Source organism: Rhea americana, unplaced genomic scaffold (genome assembly GCF_003343005.1).
Source record: "Rhea americana isolate MKP2758 unplaced genomic scaffold, rheAme1 scaffold_357, whole genome shotgun sequence".
NCBI classification, from domain to species: domain Eukaryota; kingdom Metazoa; phylum Chordata; class Aves; order Rheiformes; family Rheidae; genus Rhea; species Rhea americana.
Window position 1 is genome coordinate 18,307 of NW_028186487.1, and position 15,042 is coordinate 33,348.

A 15,042-nucleotide genomic window follows, 5' to 3' on the forward strand; every position below is an offset into this window, starting at 1 on the left:
GGCGGGCGCGTGGGAAACGGCATCGCGGGGCCGAGGGGATCGCTGCGGCGCCGGGGCGCCCGGCGCGAGCGCGCTGCTTCCAACGGGCTCGCGTTCCCCTCGGCTCAGTGGCAGGTGGCGCCGGGTCCTCGGTTTTTTCCTTCAAAGACGGCGCGGCTCCGAGCGAGCGCCCGGCTGCTTTCACCGCTCCGCCGCGCGACTCCCACGCAGAGCTCGTGAGACGAGCCGGTCGTACCCCAGCACCTCTCTTTGACGCTTACAGGGTGCAAACGCACCCAACCTGCCCGTTACTGCCAGCATGGCAGCTCCGTTCACCACTCGTATTGCATCAGGCACCGTGAACGCAGCTCCCAAACCATCTTCATCCTCATACCTACGAATGTCGTAAGCACCCTGCTTTCTGCCCCGGAGCACGCTTGGGCAAAACGCGGTGCCAGGCRGCGGGGGGCAACAGCCCAAATCCCAGGCAGCTCAGTGAACCTCATCTTATTAAAAAAAATTAAAAAAAAATATCCAAGCGCTCAGGTCACAAACCACCTGACAGATTTCCCAACAGCAGGCGAGCTTGCGTAAGGCTGGCTGCCGCGTCCGCGTGCAGCGCGGGGTGGTGCGCCAAGGGGAATGTTTGAGCGGGTTCACGCCGGACATCATCYCGCTGTTACTTTAAGAGTCTGAGGTTTAAACATACACGTGGCAAACACCACGACACTATATATTCACAACCCTGAAACGTCACCCAGAGGCTGAGAAAAAATATCTGCTCAAGAGAACGTRCTCCTGATTAAAAGAAAATAACCCACCTTGGCCAAGGTTTGCTGAAACAAGAGTTTTTCTCCCAGCAGATGTACTAGACCCCGTGTAGGAACTGTGGTGGTATTTGCTATCTGTTTAAATAATACCTTTAAAGCAGGGGACCTTCCAACTGAAAAGCTCAGAAGAAAATTCTTAATTTAAAGTCTTTAATCCCGTCTATCTTTTTTCCCCTGATATTTTGTTTGTTTTGTTGTTGATTTTGGAGAGAAAGCAGGCATTAGAGGCTGTCTCAGCCCCCCCTAGTGGCAGCAGCAACCTTTCCTGGCGTTTGAAAATCAAATTTTGAAAGCAAAATTTTTTTTAAAAAGTGAGAAGTATTCCCATGAAAACAGGTTGGAAATATCCTGCATCGGATAACCCGGGTAACCCAGGTTGTTCCAATTCTTTAGCGGCTCACACTAGGAGGGACCAAGAGCGGGTTTTCCTACCACCAGGTGGCACTGAGCAGCTCAGCTACAGAGCTGGATTCCACCATCACTTACGAATGCATGGGTGGAAAAAGAAGTGAAATCACATATTAAGAAAGCCTACCAAAAAGCAAAGTTTTGCAGGCAAAAGCAAAGTGACTAGAAGTACTGTGTTGCTGTGGATTTTAAACTTTACACGTCATCCGTAAACTGCAGAATTTTCCACAAACATCATGAGATTTATACTTTTCGGGTTAGTGTGCTGTAAGTACATTACACAGCCCCAAATTGAAATAAATCTTAGAGCATCTTGGCTCCTGCTTCCAGTGAGGATGAAGCAAGAACAGATTTCCTGTCCTCATCTCTGTGTCTTCAGCCAGTGCCTCTTTAYTATCCACAGCACAGTTTTAAGTCTGCATTAAGGGTTAAATCCTATGAGCTGATAGGTACCAACAAACTGTATCAAATCCAGTAGGACTTGACTCAGCACCTCCTGGGGTTTGGTCCAAAGGCTCCTATGAAAGTTTTCTACATGAAAGGCTAAATGCATATTCTGTAACCTCCCTTCTCATCTCATCACCAATTTAGGGAGGCGAGGAGGGGGAAAAAGCAAATGTAACGAAGAGAAAGAACTGCACTCTATCCTTCAGAATTAATCACATCAACTCCTTCTTGCCAGAGACAAGAAATCCCTCAACAGAACAGAGCATGTGGTTCTTGCTCTCTCTGCCCAGAGCTTGCAGCAAGGGGGACAGTAAAAACAGTCAGGTCATTCACTGCAGTGAAGGGCGGAAGCTGTGAACTCCCTTATTTAGAAACACTGCCTGTGGCTGGCAACACACCGAATATCGCCAGTCCCTTGCTCAGGGACCCTAGAGTCCTTGAGCAAAAACAYGGTCCTGATGGTGCTGCCAGCTAGGTTAACTTCAGCACTCTCTCCTCTTAATAGTTTACAGAAATGCACATTTTTTGCAACTTTTATGGCAGAGTCTTGCCAGATCTGGAGGAGACAAGGTTGCGTGGAAGTCTGGGAGCCTGCCGTAAGGAAGGGAAAGCTCACAGCCTGCTAGGCAGGGCCAAATGGCTGGAGGGGAGGGAGGTTATCTTTGCAAGCACAGCCATTTTGCAGCTCCCACCTTATCTTCCCAGCACACATGCAGGCACCAGTCTTCCCTATCCAAGTTTTCACTGACTGACCCAAATGATGATCCAAGGCTATTTGTTTGCTTTTGTTAGAGCTCCCTTCAGTAGCAATCCACAGCCCATCTGGCTTAATTATACTTTTCTCTCAACATCTCTGTTCAACTCATTCAAGGAGAGCACCTCAAGGAGGCAACAACAGCTCATCCATAAAGTTCCATGAAAGCAAACAAACAAGCAAAGGAGGAAGAGAAAGCTACAGGTAAAGTGTCTATCATCAAGAGAACTTCCGTCTGAGACGGACTTCCCAGCCCTCACCTCTGTAATGAAGAGAATGCACTCCAGGAACATGAAGTCCTTATGGTTTTCATTTACCACCTTCTCATCAACAAAGTGCCGAGGCTCCAGATTTGGGTGGTCTAAAGAGAAAAAGAAAACAGGAAGCAACCTAGATAGAACCCCCTTTTCTGAGACCAAATTCAAGCAGTCAGGTCTTTTCCTATCCATCTTCCACAGGCACCATGATCCTCCCAATAGAGGTTTTTCAGAAGGTAGTACAAAGTTGTTCCCTTTCAAATCATCTCCCAACTTCCACTCTAGATCCCTTGCAATAAGGGCAACAGGTAAACTCATCAGGGTGGAAAGTGTGTTTCCTAACAGAAAAAACACTATTCTCCTATCTTAAAAAACAAACAAAACCCTAGCAGTCATTGCAATAAAGACAGATGTACTGTACAAAGTAACCTTCCATCTCCCAACCTAAGCAACTTGTGTCATTTGGAAGACTGAAAACAGAATTTTTGAGCCCCAAGCAAACTCTTCCACTGTATTATACATAAACTGATCACATTTATACTTAAAAATGAGTGGTATGTTTCAGCATCCCTGCAACCAAGACCAACAAGACAGAAGGGAGGTTGGGACAGTAGTAGATTTTTATTATTACCTATTAGTTGGGAACTGCCCCATATGAAAGGTAGAAACTGGAAGTCATCCAAGCCCCACACACCCTGGCTRCCAGCAGGTTCCATTCTGTAGGTCTTCTGAAGTTTCCGCATCACTTCTAGGTACCTGAAACAAAAGGGAAAAAGCAGAGTTAAGATAAGGCRGTCTTTTGGACTACAGTCAGTAAGTTCAGGCTTCTCCCTCCATTGAACAAGAGGGAGATCCAACAAAGAGACCATCTACTCTTAGAGGGCCTCAAGCCCATTTTTTTTTTGACCCAACAGAAGAGCCTGATTCAGTTAAAAATCTTTTTTTTTTTTTACATTGAATTCTCTAAGAAAGCTAGTGACAGAGGTTTATATTATCCACAGTGTCTTATGCTGATGAAGATCTTTCCCCATTCCCYCTGTTATCTGAGAATATTGGTACTTCACTCTCCTTCAGTAACCTCCAAAAGAGCTCAGAAAGCTTTCCACTGTATGGCAACTGCTACTTCCATTTTTCAGGTGGAAAATTAATGCAAGGAAGAACCACTGAGGGAAATCATTTCCATGCCACCAATAAATGCTACATCTGGGATTAGATCTCTGGGCTCCAAATGTCCATTTCACCGATTTCATCACTACTAACTCCATCTCCTGGGTTGGAAACACCTCTGAAGTAGCAGTGGATGTCTCTCAGTTTCACAGATTTTGGGGTGTTTTTAATGTCTGAAGAGACATTAGATCCCCTGGTCAGACATTCCTGTTAATCACAAATCACAGAACTTCACCCAGATGCCTCTGCAGAGCTTGATAACTTGGGTTCAACTAAAAAACTTTCCAAAAAGACAACCAGCCTCTAACAGACAAGGTGCCACCAGACTCTTTGGAGATTGTCWTCGTGGGTAATGATATGCTCCATTAAAAAGTACGTCTGCTTCCTAATTTTAAATTGTCTACATTTACATTCAAAGGTAGTTTTCTACTCTGCCCTTCTTCCCTAGGTCAGCAAGCTCTTCCATAAAGAGCTCATGTTCTTTATTATGCATATACCTGCCTAGAAGGATCCTGATTTTCCCAGATCATATCCTAGAARGAGGATCATCTTACTATTTCTTACTTCCAAATAGGTACTGACAAGGGAAAGAAAGGGTGCACAACCTGCCCAGACTACAGGAAGAGACTGATGTATAGAACAAGTGGTAACATCTCAAACATCTCAGATAGCTGGAAGGGGACACTATCAAATCTGACCCGCAAATGACCCAATGCTTCTAGCTCTTCTCCTGTTATCTCACCTGTTAAACACTTTAAAGACAATGGCCATCTGGTCATCCACTCTGAGAACACCGATTTTGCAGAGGCAACAGAGAAAGGCCGCAAATGCAGCTTCATGCCCTGAAGTTAAGAAAAGATGAAGAGACATGACATAGGTGTTTCCAATCCCTTGGGTAAACCTTCTGTAGGCACCACAACAGCTCTTTAGAAATCACAACAGCCACATTCCCAGGGCAAAAGCCTCACTCAGCTGTCCCTAAGGTGCTGCCTATTAATGACACAAGCTGACATTTCATTCCCACACAACACCCAGCCAAAGTGCCTTCTAGACATTTGTAAGATCACTATTAATTTGGGGAAAGAAAGAAGAGTTTTTGAGGAAAATCAGCTCCAACATGGGGTGTGCTGGGAGAAAGGCAGGGCCTTTCCTAGGAGCTCAGCAAAGCAGGGGAAGTGGAACACTGCAGAACCGTCTGCTCTGGAGATGCGAGAGAACTTTACATCTSCAGGTAAACGGATTTCCTCCTGCTTCAGAAATATCTGTTTCAGAAGGATGCAGATGCCACGCCAGTGTTGGAAACAGCCCCTCCCAGAAGGTACTGGGATCAGTGGCTGGGGCTCTGCAGCTCTGTCCTTCAGCCAACAGCAAGGAGAAAAAGGCAACCAGCAAAAACAGAGCAATGTCCTTCAGAGGAAGGGACCATAGAACAAGGGAGAGTACAAGATAAGCAGCTTCACTTCATAAAAAAATGCAGCTGCCAGTGTAGGAATAAACTGCACCTACAATCTAGCCACTGGGATCTAAGACATGGGCCCCTGGCTCAGGACRCACAGGAGGGGAGGAAAGACTGAATTTTATTCCCTGAGCTGACAAAATCTCAGCCACCAGGTCCCTTTCCAAGGACAACATCTCCCCCTGGTGCCAGCGAGCTGTAGCTCTCCTGGCAAGGCACTGCTCAGTCTCCGCACTTCATCCTTCTAACCATTTCCAAAGTCGTGTTTCCCAGCTCCCTCAGTGTCCTACTCATGCCTTTTGCCGAGGGCTCTTTTCAGCACATCTGCCCTCTAAACAAAGGGGCAGAGTGTGGAGTAACCATGTAGTTTCACCATCAACAATTCTGGATTTATGTCTAACTGAAGCCAGTGTGGTTACCCCAGCCTGTAACTCTGTATTTTCTTAGGTGCAAAAAAAGTGTCTGCATTCAGATTTTAAAGTCTTTATTTAAGCAATGATGCCACTCCTAGGAAACACCAGAACTCAAGCCTCTTCCCACTGGACGCAAGCTTGTTTCCCACTCTAGTTCAGTTTCGTGCAATCACATTTGCAAGCAGTTTGCGGTGCTTGGATGAAACATGAGAAGGGTGTCGTAGCTCCAGTACAGCCCAGTTCCCAGCCCCAGCTCTCTCTGTGCCCCATTCAGAGCTCATACTGGACACAGGATTAGGAGGCCCAAGAAGGAAGATGGGCAACTTCTGGCCTTGGCACTAAAAACAGTGGATATAGCGTATTTAAATAAATCCAGCATCAGGATGCAAAGGGTGGCTGCCCTAGGGAACCCAGTCTTGGGCAGCCTACGTGCCAGGGTACCTGTGCCGTAGTCAATGCGAGTGGAGTTCCCCACCGATTCCTTCAGGTACACTGCTACCTCCGGTGCAGCGTCAGCTAAAGGCTTGGGGATCACTGTTGCCACCAACTTTTCTGCTTCCTGAAAGACAAAAGACGACCCCGCTGAGTGAGCACAGAACTGCCGCAGTTCCCGAGAGCATGTCCTCTGCTCGCACAAAGTGTCGCACAGCAAGATAGAGAAGGAGCTGCAGTGGTGCACTCCTACAGCACCCAGGGCCAGCCTGACTGAGGCATAAACTCTCCTACTGAAGAGGTCACCTCCACAGAGCGATGTGGGGAGAGCTTCGCCTGATGCTTACTCGGGACACATGCAGCCTGTGGGGAAAAAAAAGGACTTCATCATCGAGGCACATCAGCCCAGTTACACACTGAGGCATCTCAAGAATGAAAGAGCAGAAAACCACCTGCAAGCACATTGCTGCCTGGACTCTGCCTCTGCCAGCTTCAGAGTTCAGTACAGGGCAAGTGCTCTGAGCTGAAGAAAGTCAGGGAGTTTTACAACCTTCCTCTGATCTTCTGTGTCACCTATCAGCTAGCAGACACGGCGAGTAGTTACAGAGCAAAGGAGTTCTTTGGAATGACATTCAGAGCAACCCAGCTAGGAGTATTTACATGGAGCCTCTGCTCTCATAAGAAGTAAAGACAGCACCAGATCAGGAGTAAGTGATGCATATCAAGAGATAGACCACTCCACTGCTTATCAGAGACTATGCAACTCCTCTACAGATTGCCTGACTACCACAGAGGGATGCAGCCGTTCTGCTACCACTACTGGACATACTGCTTTTCCATAGGAGCTGAACATAATAGTACAGATGAAAGACATGCTCACCTGGTCCAGTTTGGCGTACCAGGTCCTAAAGGCTTTGTTCCCAAAGCGAGAAGGTTGATCCACTGGTGGAGTTTCATCGATCCATCTGTCGAGGGTGTTCAGAAGAGCCACCAGTTTTTCAATGGGCTACAGAGACAAAGAAGATGAGGGGCTACAGTGACACAAAATAAAGYAGTCCCTCAGGCTCTCATATCTTTGCCCTAGACTGGGGTCATTATAGCTAATGCCATTCTTCCCATGGGTGGGAAGCAGGAATGTGACGTGCCAACTCTACCTGAAATGTAAAGGGGCCCGGCCAAACCTCCTTTCCCCTACAAGATCAGTCCAATAAAAAATGCAGCCTGAGGCAGGCTCTCCAGTAGCCCATACAGCTTTCATGGGCTGCAACAGCATCACACTCTAAAACCTCCGGCAGATGATGTAAAGCAAGCTCGTACGTGTAGGACATACAAGACAGAGAAGCAGGGGCAGAAGTGCTACCTAATTAAGGGATCTCCAACACAAAACTGAGGAGCTGCACCTTTACAGTCCTATGTGTCCCATGGGATACAGCACAGTATTTATAGTCTATCCTCATCCACGGCTGCTTACGTGGTCTTGCATGTATACATCCCCTCTCGGGGCCTCTAATCTTTGTCCTGAAGTGTCTCTTAGGAGCCAGGACTAACAGAGATGGTCTTATCACTTGTAAGGCACCTCACACAGCAGAGTCTAATCTTAATTAAGCCTTTTAGGCATGATTCCTGTGGCTTCAACTTTGTACCAGCTAGACTGCTAAGGGGGCTCCAACCCAGCATTACAGCACAAGTGCACAAGGCACCTAGCCAATAGACATATAGACAACATACAACCCATCCCTAGGAAGAGACAGTCTGGTTTGCCCACCAGTGCTCTCATCAGAGCACAGATAAGAAGTACGTGGACCTTGAGAAATGCCCTAGTAAGAGCATGAAGCTGGTGGGAAGACAAAGGAACCAGCAGGACAGCAAAGTTATCTTTCCTGCACCCCATACCGAAAGGAGAAAGTGAGGAACCTGTGCAGGACATAGGAGAGGCAGAGACTGGAGGAGGCACTGCCATGACCACGAAGAAAAAGGCGAAGAYGCACAGAGCAACAGGCCACACAGCACAGCATCTCAAGCCGTACTGTCACTACCAGGATCGGTTAACGCACATAGCCTCCTGCATGCCTTGCCCATGCAGTCGGGGAACAGCTATGGCACCACGTGTTGAAAGGCAGCACCACAGCAAGATTGCCATCCAAACTGGGGGCAGCACTCAAAGCAGCTCCTAACAGCTTTAGGAAGCTCTGTCAACAACCAGTCGAGCTGGCCAGAGGGTCTGGGATTCTCCTTGCCTGACTCGAAGGAGCTGGAGAGCCGTCAGCTGCCGCAGCGGCTGGCCAGGCCCCGGGCAAGGTAGGCTCCGCTGTCTCGAGAGGGGATTCCTCCATCAAGGGGACAAAAAGGACAGCAGAAACAGAGGCTGGTTTGACTTTGCTGGAGGCATCGACCATATGAAGCTGGCTGGTCTCCTGGGCTGTGGTTCAATTCTTCATGCTGCCTGCCGGGAGGAGGAGGAAACAGCCGAGCCCAGCAAGTTTCTAGCCCTTGAAGTGCCACTTGAAGGGGACGGGGGAGGAGAGCAGGCAAGGCAGAGCTGGGCTGCTGCTGAACCAGCCTCGAATTGCTCCCCATCATCTCTGCTCCCAAGAAGGGAAGGGGACGGGTCTCATAGCAGGCTCAGCCTCCTGCACCGACAGCTCCTTGGAAGCCGAGGACACGGTGAGGGTAAAGCAGAGAGCGGGAGCAGGGAGCAGCAGGAGGAGGGCTCCACCCAGAGGGACCTTGGAAATCCAGCTGGCAACCAGGCTAGAGGCTGGGACTCGAGCACACCAGGAACACGAAAAGCCCCAAGTGCAGGTGGGCAAACAGAGAGAGCAGGCCAGAAGTGCTGGGTGCCCTTGTGAGGGTGCAAGTCAGAACCAGTAACCAGCTAGTGCCCAGGATTTGTGCAGAGTGAGGCAGCGCAACCCCTTCTCTTTCAGCTGGCCCAAATTCTGCACAAACCCAGCATCTCCCCACTGCCCTGGGTCAGGTCTGGAGTCAGCTCCACCCCTGCCTGCCTACTGCGCTCCCCTCCAATTAAGCGACAGCATCCCCAGCACTGGGTTGTATTGAATAATTAAATCGTGCTGGTGATTTATCCCCCAGCAGCAGCAGCAGCTCATTACGAGCAGCTCCCGTATTTCAAACCCCTCTCACYGAGGGCTCAGCGCTGCCTGGATAAATGGCTGGCAAGAGCTGCCTCCTTCCCCCTCCCCAGATCTGCCCGCAGGCCCCGGGGAGCGCGAGGGAGAGTCGAGCCTCCCTTCCCCGCTCGCTCGCTTTAAAGGGATTAAAAGCCCAGCCCCACTGAACAGGGGAGAGCAGGACCCAGCTGCTGCCTCAGCCTACCAATAAATAATTAAAGAGATGCRGCTCATTTTGGGCTCAAGGCCCTTTGAAAAGGGGGTTATTAAAAGCAGCAGCTTCCCATTGTCCAGCAGAGGAAACTCGTGCAGCCAGGACTGACCCCGGCCACGGGGCACGGGGGAAAGAGCAGAGCTTACGGGAACACGACCAGCAGCACCCCTGCAGCCCTCTCTTGCCTGGCTAGGTTTTTAAGCTCTATTTTTGCTTTACCTTTACAGTGATCAAAGCAAAGGCAGCCTTCCCCCCCCCCCTCGCTGCCCGCTCTCCTTGCTCTTTCCGTTGTGCTGATTTTGCATCCCCTTGACCCCGAGCCTGCCACCAGTCCCAAAGGCAAATCACAAAGTCTCCTACAGAGCAGAGACCTGTCAGCATCTCTCAAGAGCAAAGGCCAGGCAGAGAGAGGTGCTGAGGTGGCATCACCAGCCAGTGCTGCTTGCAGAGACCAAGCCTGCCCATTGGGCTCCTCAGCCCGTGCCCAGGTGGGGAGCTGCTGACATGAGGACACTTGCTGCTTCCCTCCTGGAACCAGGGCAAGCCAAACAGACAACCAGTTTCCCCCAGTTCCTCCGGAAGCACGCCGTTTAGAGGGAAGGTCTGTTGTCTGCGTGGCTACAGTAACCTCCTCTTTGATGCACTGTTCCTCAGATCAAAGTCAGTGCGTAGAAGTGGTGGCCCAGGCTGCAGCCCCAGCAGCTGCTGCACAGCTCACCGGGTGAAAGCGCTCCCTCCAGGAGAGGAGGGCAGGCCACGGCCCACCAGTCGTGAAACTCTGTGCCAGACACAGGGGCTATGGTGGAGCCCTGAACAACAGCTCAGCTATCRCCACTTGTCAGATGCCTCCAACCACGCTCCAGACAGCTCTATGCAGTAGGATTCCCTGATAAGCCAAGCAGAGCCAAGCCACCAGCTCAGCCCCCAACAACTTGTCCATTTTCAGTAAGAGCAGAGCAAGCTCAGCAATTCTCAGAAGGGGCTCAGCCCCACAGAATCCAACCCTCACTTGACTGCACAGTTTGGTATTGACACACACTACTCTGGAAACCATTAAGCCAGCTCTCTCAAAGCAGAGCASACCATACTTTATTTCTTCTTTGCTAAAGCAACACCAGTAAGTCACAAAGAGGATACGCRTTCAGCAGAAAGGATTCCAGGAGGTCATTTGCCGAAGGAAGGCGTCTCCACCATTTGATCAGGGAGTAAGATGGGACAGCATAAAAGCACATCAGTAGCAGGTACAGCAAAAGAGAAGAAAGCAGAGCAGAGATGCAAGCAGAGGCCACAAGGGGCTGAGCCTTTAAAAGCAAAGATAAGCAGTTTGATCTACAAACGAGCCCTTGTGAACAGGCAACCTCATCAACAAGGCGACCCAGGGGACGCTCCACCTGTGTCTCAAGTCACAGGTTTCTGCTCTCCACAGTGCAAGGGGAARAGACACATTCACTACCACTTCCCAAGTGGTCAAGATCATGTCTGATCATCACCTGTACTGGGACCGTGGATGGAACACATTCGTTCCAAGAGGAATCTGCTGCATGGATGCAGCCCTAACACAGCTTCTCTGAGACAGCCCACAGTTCAAAGGATTTGGAGGAAGAGAGTGGGGTTTTTTTCTTCATTGTTTTGCTCCTTTTTCATGCCTTGTTTCCCTAGAACCCACCTGTGAATGACTGAGAGAGATAATGACAAAAACAAAACTCAAAGGTGAAATACAAACAGTTGAAAGGAGAGTGGCATTTGAAGGAAGCACCTCAGACCAGCAAATTCTAGTGAATTGAAGGAGCAAAAGGTAGTCAGAAAACCTGTTAGAAAGAGATTCATTATCCCTGATCCCTCCTGTGAACTACAAGCAACTTTCTCATTCACACACTTGCTCCTTGAAGGGAAGGTTGGACTTAATGTGCCTGTTTCAAACATAAATGACTAGATTAAAGATCRTTGTAGGCTGCCTTTCCACACCAGAATAAAGCTGTAAACAGGCATGGCCCAATCTGCTTCCCACTCTGTCCAAGTCATCTTTAAACAGATCATTCCCAGCTTTTTGGCACATCAGCAAGTCTGAAGAGCAAAGAGACACCCTAGAATCTTTGTTGCAACACAGAGCAAGGCAGAACAACTCAGGGCGCAGCATGGAAGCCAAACTGGCAGCCAGCATGTCCACTGCAGACCACTGCAACACTAGGRTGACCTCAAGAAGTAAACACAGCTGAGTCCAGGCAATAATGCCAGTGAGGAAGGCTGCTCTTCCCTCTGACTTCACTCTCTATCCCAGCTCTGACTCCAAATGATGCTCAATGGGCTCTGCCTTCTTTCACTGCGGCCTGGTAAGGGGAAGGGGCATTAAAACCAGCTATGGCACCAGAGAGGGCCAGGTGCCAGTCACACTGGCACAAAGGAAAAAACGACCATTTCTGCTAAACGCATTGGAAAAAGCAATCCTGCCCCATAGACTAAACGTACTGCCCTARCTCACTTCACCCTCGCACTCCTCAGACCTCTAACTCCGAGCWCACTTGGCACAGCAGGCCCAACCAAGGACCTGCCTCAAGCTTGCACCCACTGATGCTGACAAGTCAAACCTCAGTACAGCATGGGCCCAGGAGATCAGCACCTTGAGTGCAGTCTGAGCAATGAGGAAGCCCAAGCACAAGGAGGTAAGTGACTTGCCCAAGGTCACACAGAAAGGCAATAGGAGAAGCAGGAATACTACAGAGGTCTCAGTCTTTTGGCTGCAGCTAGTTGGCTGCATCTTCAAAAAACATCACTGGTCAAAGTCAAACTGCGTCAAAACACATTCTTTCTGCATCTTCCTCCTCACTCTCAGCTTCTGTCCACTTGCAACTTGCTTGATTTCTCATCCAGCAGGCAAGCACAGAGCCTCTGCATCCTGGAGGAAGCACTGTGGGCTGATGCTCACATCTCCAAGCACAGTCCAAATGCATTTATTCTYCCTGTCCCCCAGATAAGACACCAATTCATTCCTCACCTAGGAAACATTCACTATAGAGTCCAGAAAAAGCAGAAGAAAAGGAGAAACAAGAGGATCCAACCTTCTCCTACCTCTGAGACTTTGTATTCACAGGTCAGCTTCTTGCCCTTGACACCTTCATTCAGGGTGAGGATGAAGCCCATGTAATCTGCATAAGCCTGCAAACACATCCAAGAGAGCAAGGCATTACTGAACAGAGTTTGTTTGGACCAACAGTACAGCACAGGAGCACTCTCCTACAGAGGGAACCCTTCCCAACACACAACACTGATTCCCTGAGGAAATCCAGGATGCAGGGCTTGCTATGAAGTTACTGCTATTTTTTGCAGTCCTTCAGGGTGATGGTGATTGCACTAAGAACTCTGCATCAGTGAAGAAACTGCAAAGAGAAGAATCTTAAGAAAGTTCACAYTTTCCCTAATATCCTCCCCCAGCTGCCCCCCTCTTATCAGATCAAATTCAAACTCCCAGCTCTGCAGAGTCTCAGTCCTGTCTGGACATCCTGTTCTGAACTGCCTCTCCCAGACCTGCGCCATTATCTCCTCCTTCTTCCTTCAACTTTTCTCCCATGTGCATACACAATGGAGAAGTGGGCAACCGCCCAAGTTCCTCTCTGCTCTCCTCTAAATTTGCTAGTTTTGAAGCATCATATCCAGAGCAGCTCAGCAACTGAAGTCTTCAAATCCCCCTGACTAGCATGTTGTCATCTCTCCCTCCTTCAGACTCACTTGCACAGAAACCCTGATCAGGAGAGAGACTTTAAGCCTAGGAGATTTCACAAAGGAAGTAGCAGCCATGAGTTTTCTTGAGACCTTGCTATCATTTAAGCTTCTTTTAAGTCATCATAGATCWGTCATTATGTAAGAACTTGTTCCTAAAAGGCAGGGCCAGCAGGAGGAACAAGTTTGGATCATCACCTTGATCCCTCAAAGGCAGAGGCCTGTTCTGCCAGCCCCACATATACAATAAATAAATACTATTCAGGAAACTGAAGGTCTCAGCTCTAGAGCCCTTTCCAACACAATAAGGTGGGGAAGGCCCCAGGAACTAACCCAGCCCTGCTGCTACTAGAGGGCCACACAGCTGGACCATGTTCAAGCTGGAGTTCAAACAATGCTGTGTAAATCCAGTTTTGACATGATGTACAGGCTAGGCAGGATAAAATAGTTATCAGTTTCTAGGCTAGCCTGTTGGAATAGAATAGGGATAATTTTCTGGTCACTCTCAAGCCTCTTTGGCTCTCCCTGGCTCCTGGCTCCTTCCTTTATCGGATTCTGCACTTCATTGTCAAATTATTTTCCTACAAACAGCCAATTTGCCTCTTCTCCTTTAAAAGGYAAATCAATKAGTTTCTCATTACTTGCCCAAATCYCTTTTACCTCGTGGCTGTTACTAGGCCAGACCTGGCTGCCACTGGAATGCAATAAGCACCTACCAATTCTTCCTGAGCCCAGACACATACCTGAGAGCGCTTCCATTTGGCCATGTCAGAAACCATGTTTATCTCCTTTTTGGGGATCATGAAGCTCTGCTGGAGTTGAGGAGCCACCTCCTCAGAGGTGCCTAGGACATACAAAAGAGAGGTAAAAAAGAACCAGTGGAGAAGGAAAAAAAAAAAGTCCTCTAATGTGAGCCCTTCCTTGGAAATCAATGTGCATTTCTCAGGAGAGAGAGTGAACAAATCTGTCCCYGCTTGCACTGTTAACCCACAAAGTCCCACTCATCCAGCAATAATCTCTCAGTCCCTGGTAACATACCCCAAGGATAGTGCAAGGCATCAAAAAGTTGCACTATGCTTTGTTCTCACTGCTAAAGATGCACTTCCCATTAAAATAGAGAGGTTGTTGCAGGAGCAAACAAAGTCAAGGTCCAGCTGGATAACTTATCTCTCTCCAGCGAAGACAAGCTTCAGGTCAGGGAGAAGCCCTGAACTCTCCTAACAAACTACCTGTACTTTGGTTTGAGGATTTTAAGCCAGAACTGCAGTCCCCTAAAAAGCACAACTCTTGCAAAGAGAAAGCTGGAACAATTCAATAGATGGCRCTCAGCCCAGCGCAATCCAGAGCGCTGGTCCCCAGTCCAGGCAGCACAGGGACTTCGAGGAGGCAGGGCAACAGCATCACCCAAGTGCAAGCTATGAAGGTCATTTAATTTTAAAGCTCTCCAAGAGCCCAGGATGTAATATTTAATGTGAATGCACATTGTTAATGCATTAGATTAGCTCTTCCCCTGAGCATCCAAACCAAGGACTCAACCCTGCCTGAAGGGTCACTCCTTCCCCAGCTCAGGTGAGCGCTGGCTCTGCTCTCAGCCGGCAGTCCTGCACCAGGACACTGCAGAGCCAGAAATGCTCCACAAGGTTAAAGGCAATTTGCATCGTGATTTTATAAGCAAAACTTTAACAGCAAGAGGCAATGCAGCAGGCCATAGTTAAGGAAACTGGCTGTTAATGTGATTTTTTGAATTCTCTCAGAGTCACCTAGTTCATTTTAATTCTAGAAAATCTGAAGCTGTTTTTTCAGCATCAGCCACCTTGGAAACGCTTTAGTGACTGCTCTC

At 48.8% G+C, this 15,042-nt stretch overlaps 1 protein-coding gene across 2 annotated transcripts in view; it reads right to left on the minus strand.

Annotated features, from left to right (window-relative positions):
• Window positions 1-15,042, minus strand: part of PTPA (protein phosphatase 2 phosphatase activator) — a 28,277-nt gene that overhangs the window by 10,946 nt on the left and 2,289 nt on the right. For both annotated transcript variants that reach the window (XM_085312044.1, XM_085312045.1), the window contains exons 2-8: window positions 13,946-14,046; window positions 12,555-12,641; window positions 7,024-7,149; window positions 6,153-6,270; window positions 4,585-4,684; window positions 3,307-3,431; window positions 2,679-2,779 (exon numbers count right to left, since the gene is read on the minus strand). In XM_085312044.1, the coding sequence (XP_085168170.1) occupies window positions 2,679-2,779; window positions 3,307-3,431; window positions 4,585-4,684; window positions 6,153-6,270; window positions 7,024-7,149; window positions 12,555-12,641; window positions 13,946-14,046 (758 nt within the window). The remainder of the gene's footprint in view (window positions 1-2,678; window positions 2,780-3,306; window positions 3,432-4,584; window positions 4,685-6,152; window positions 6,271-7,023; window positions 7,150-12,554; window positions 12,642-13,945; window positions 14,047-15,042) is intronic.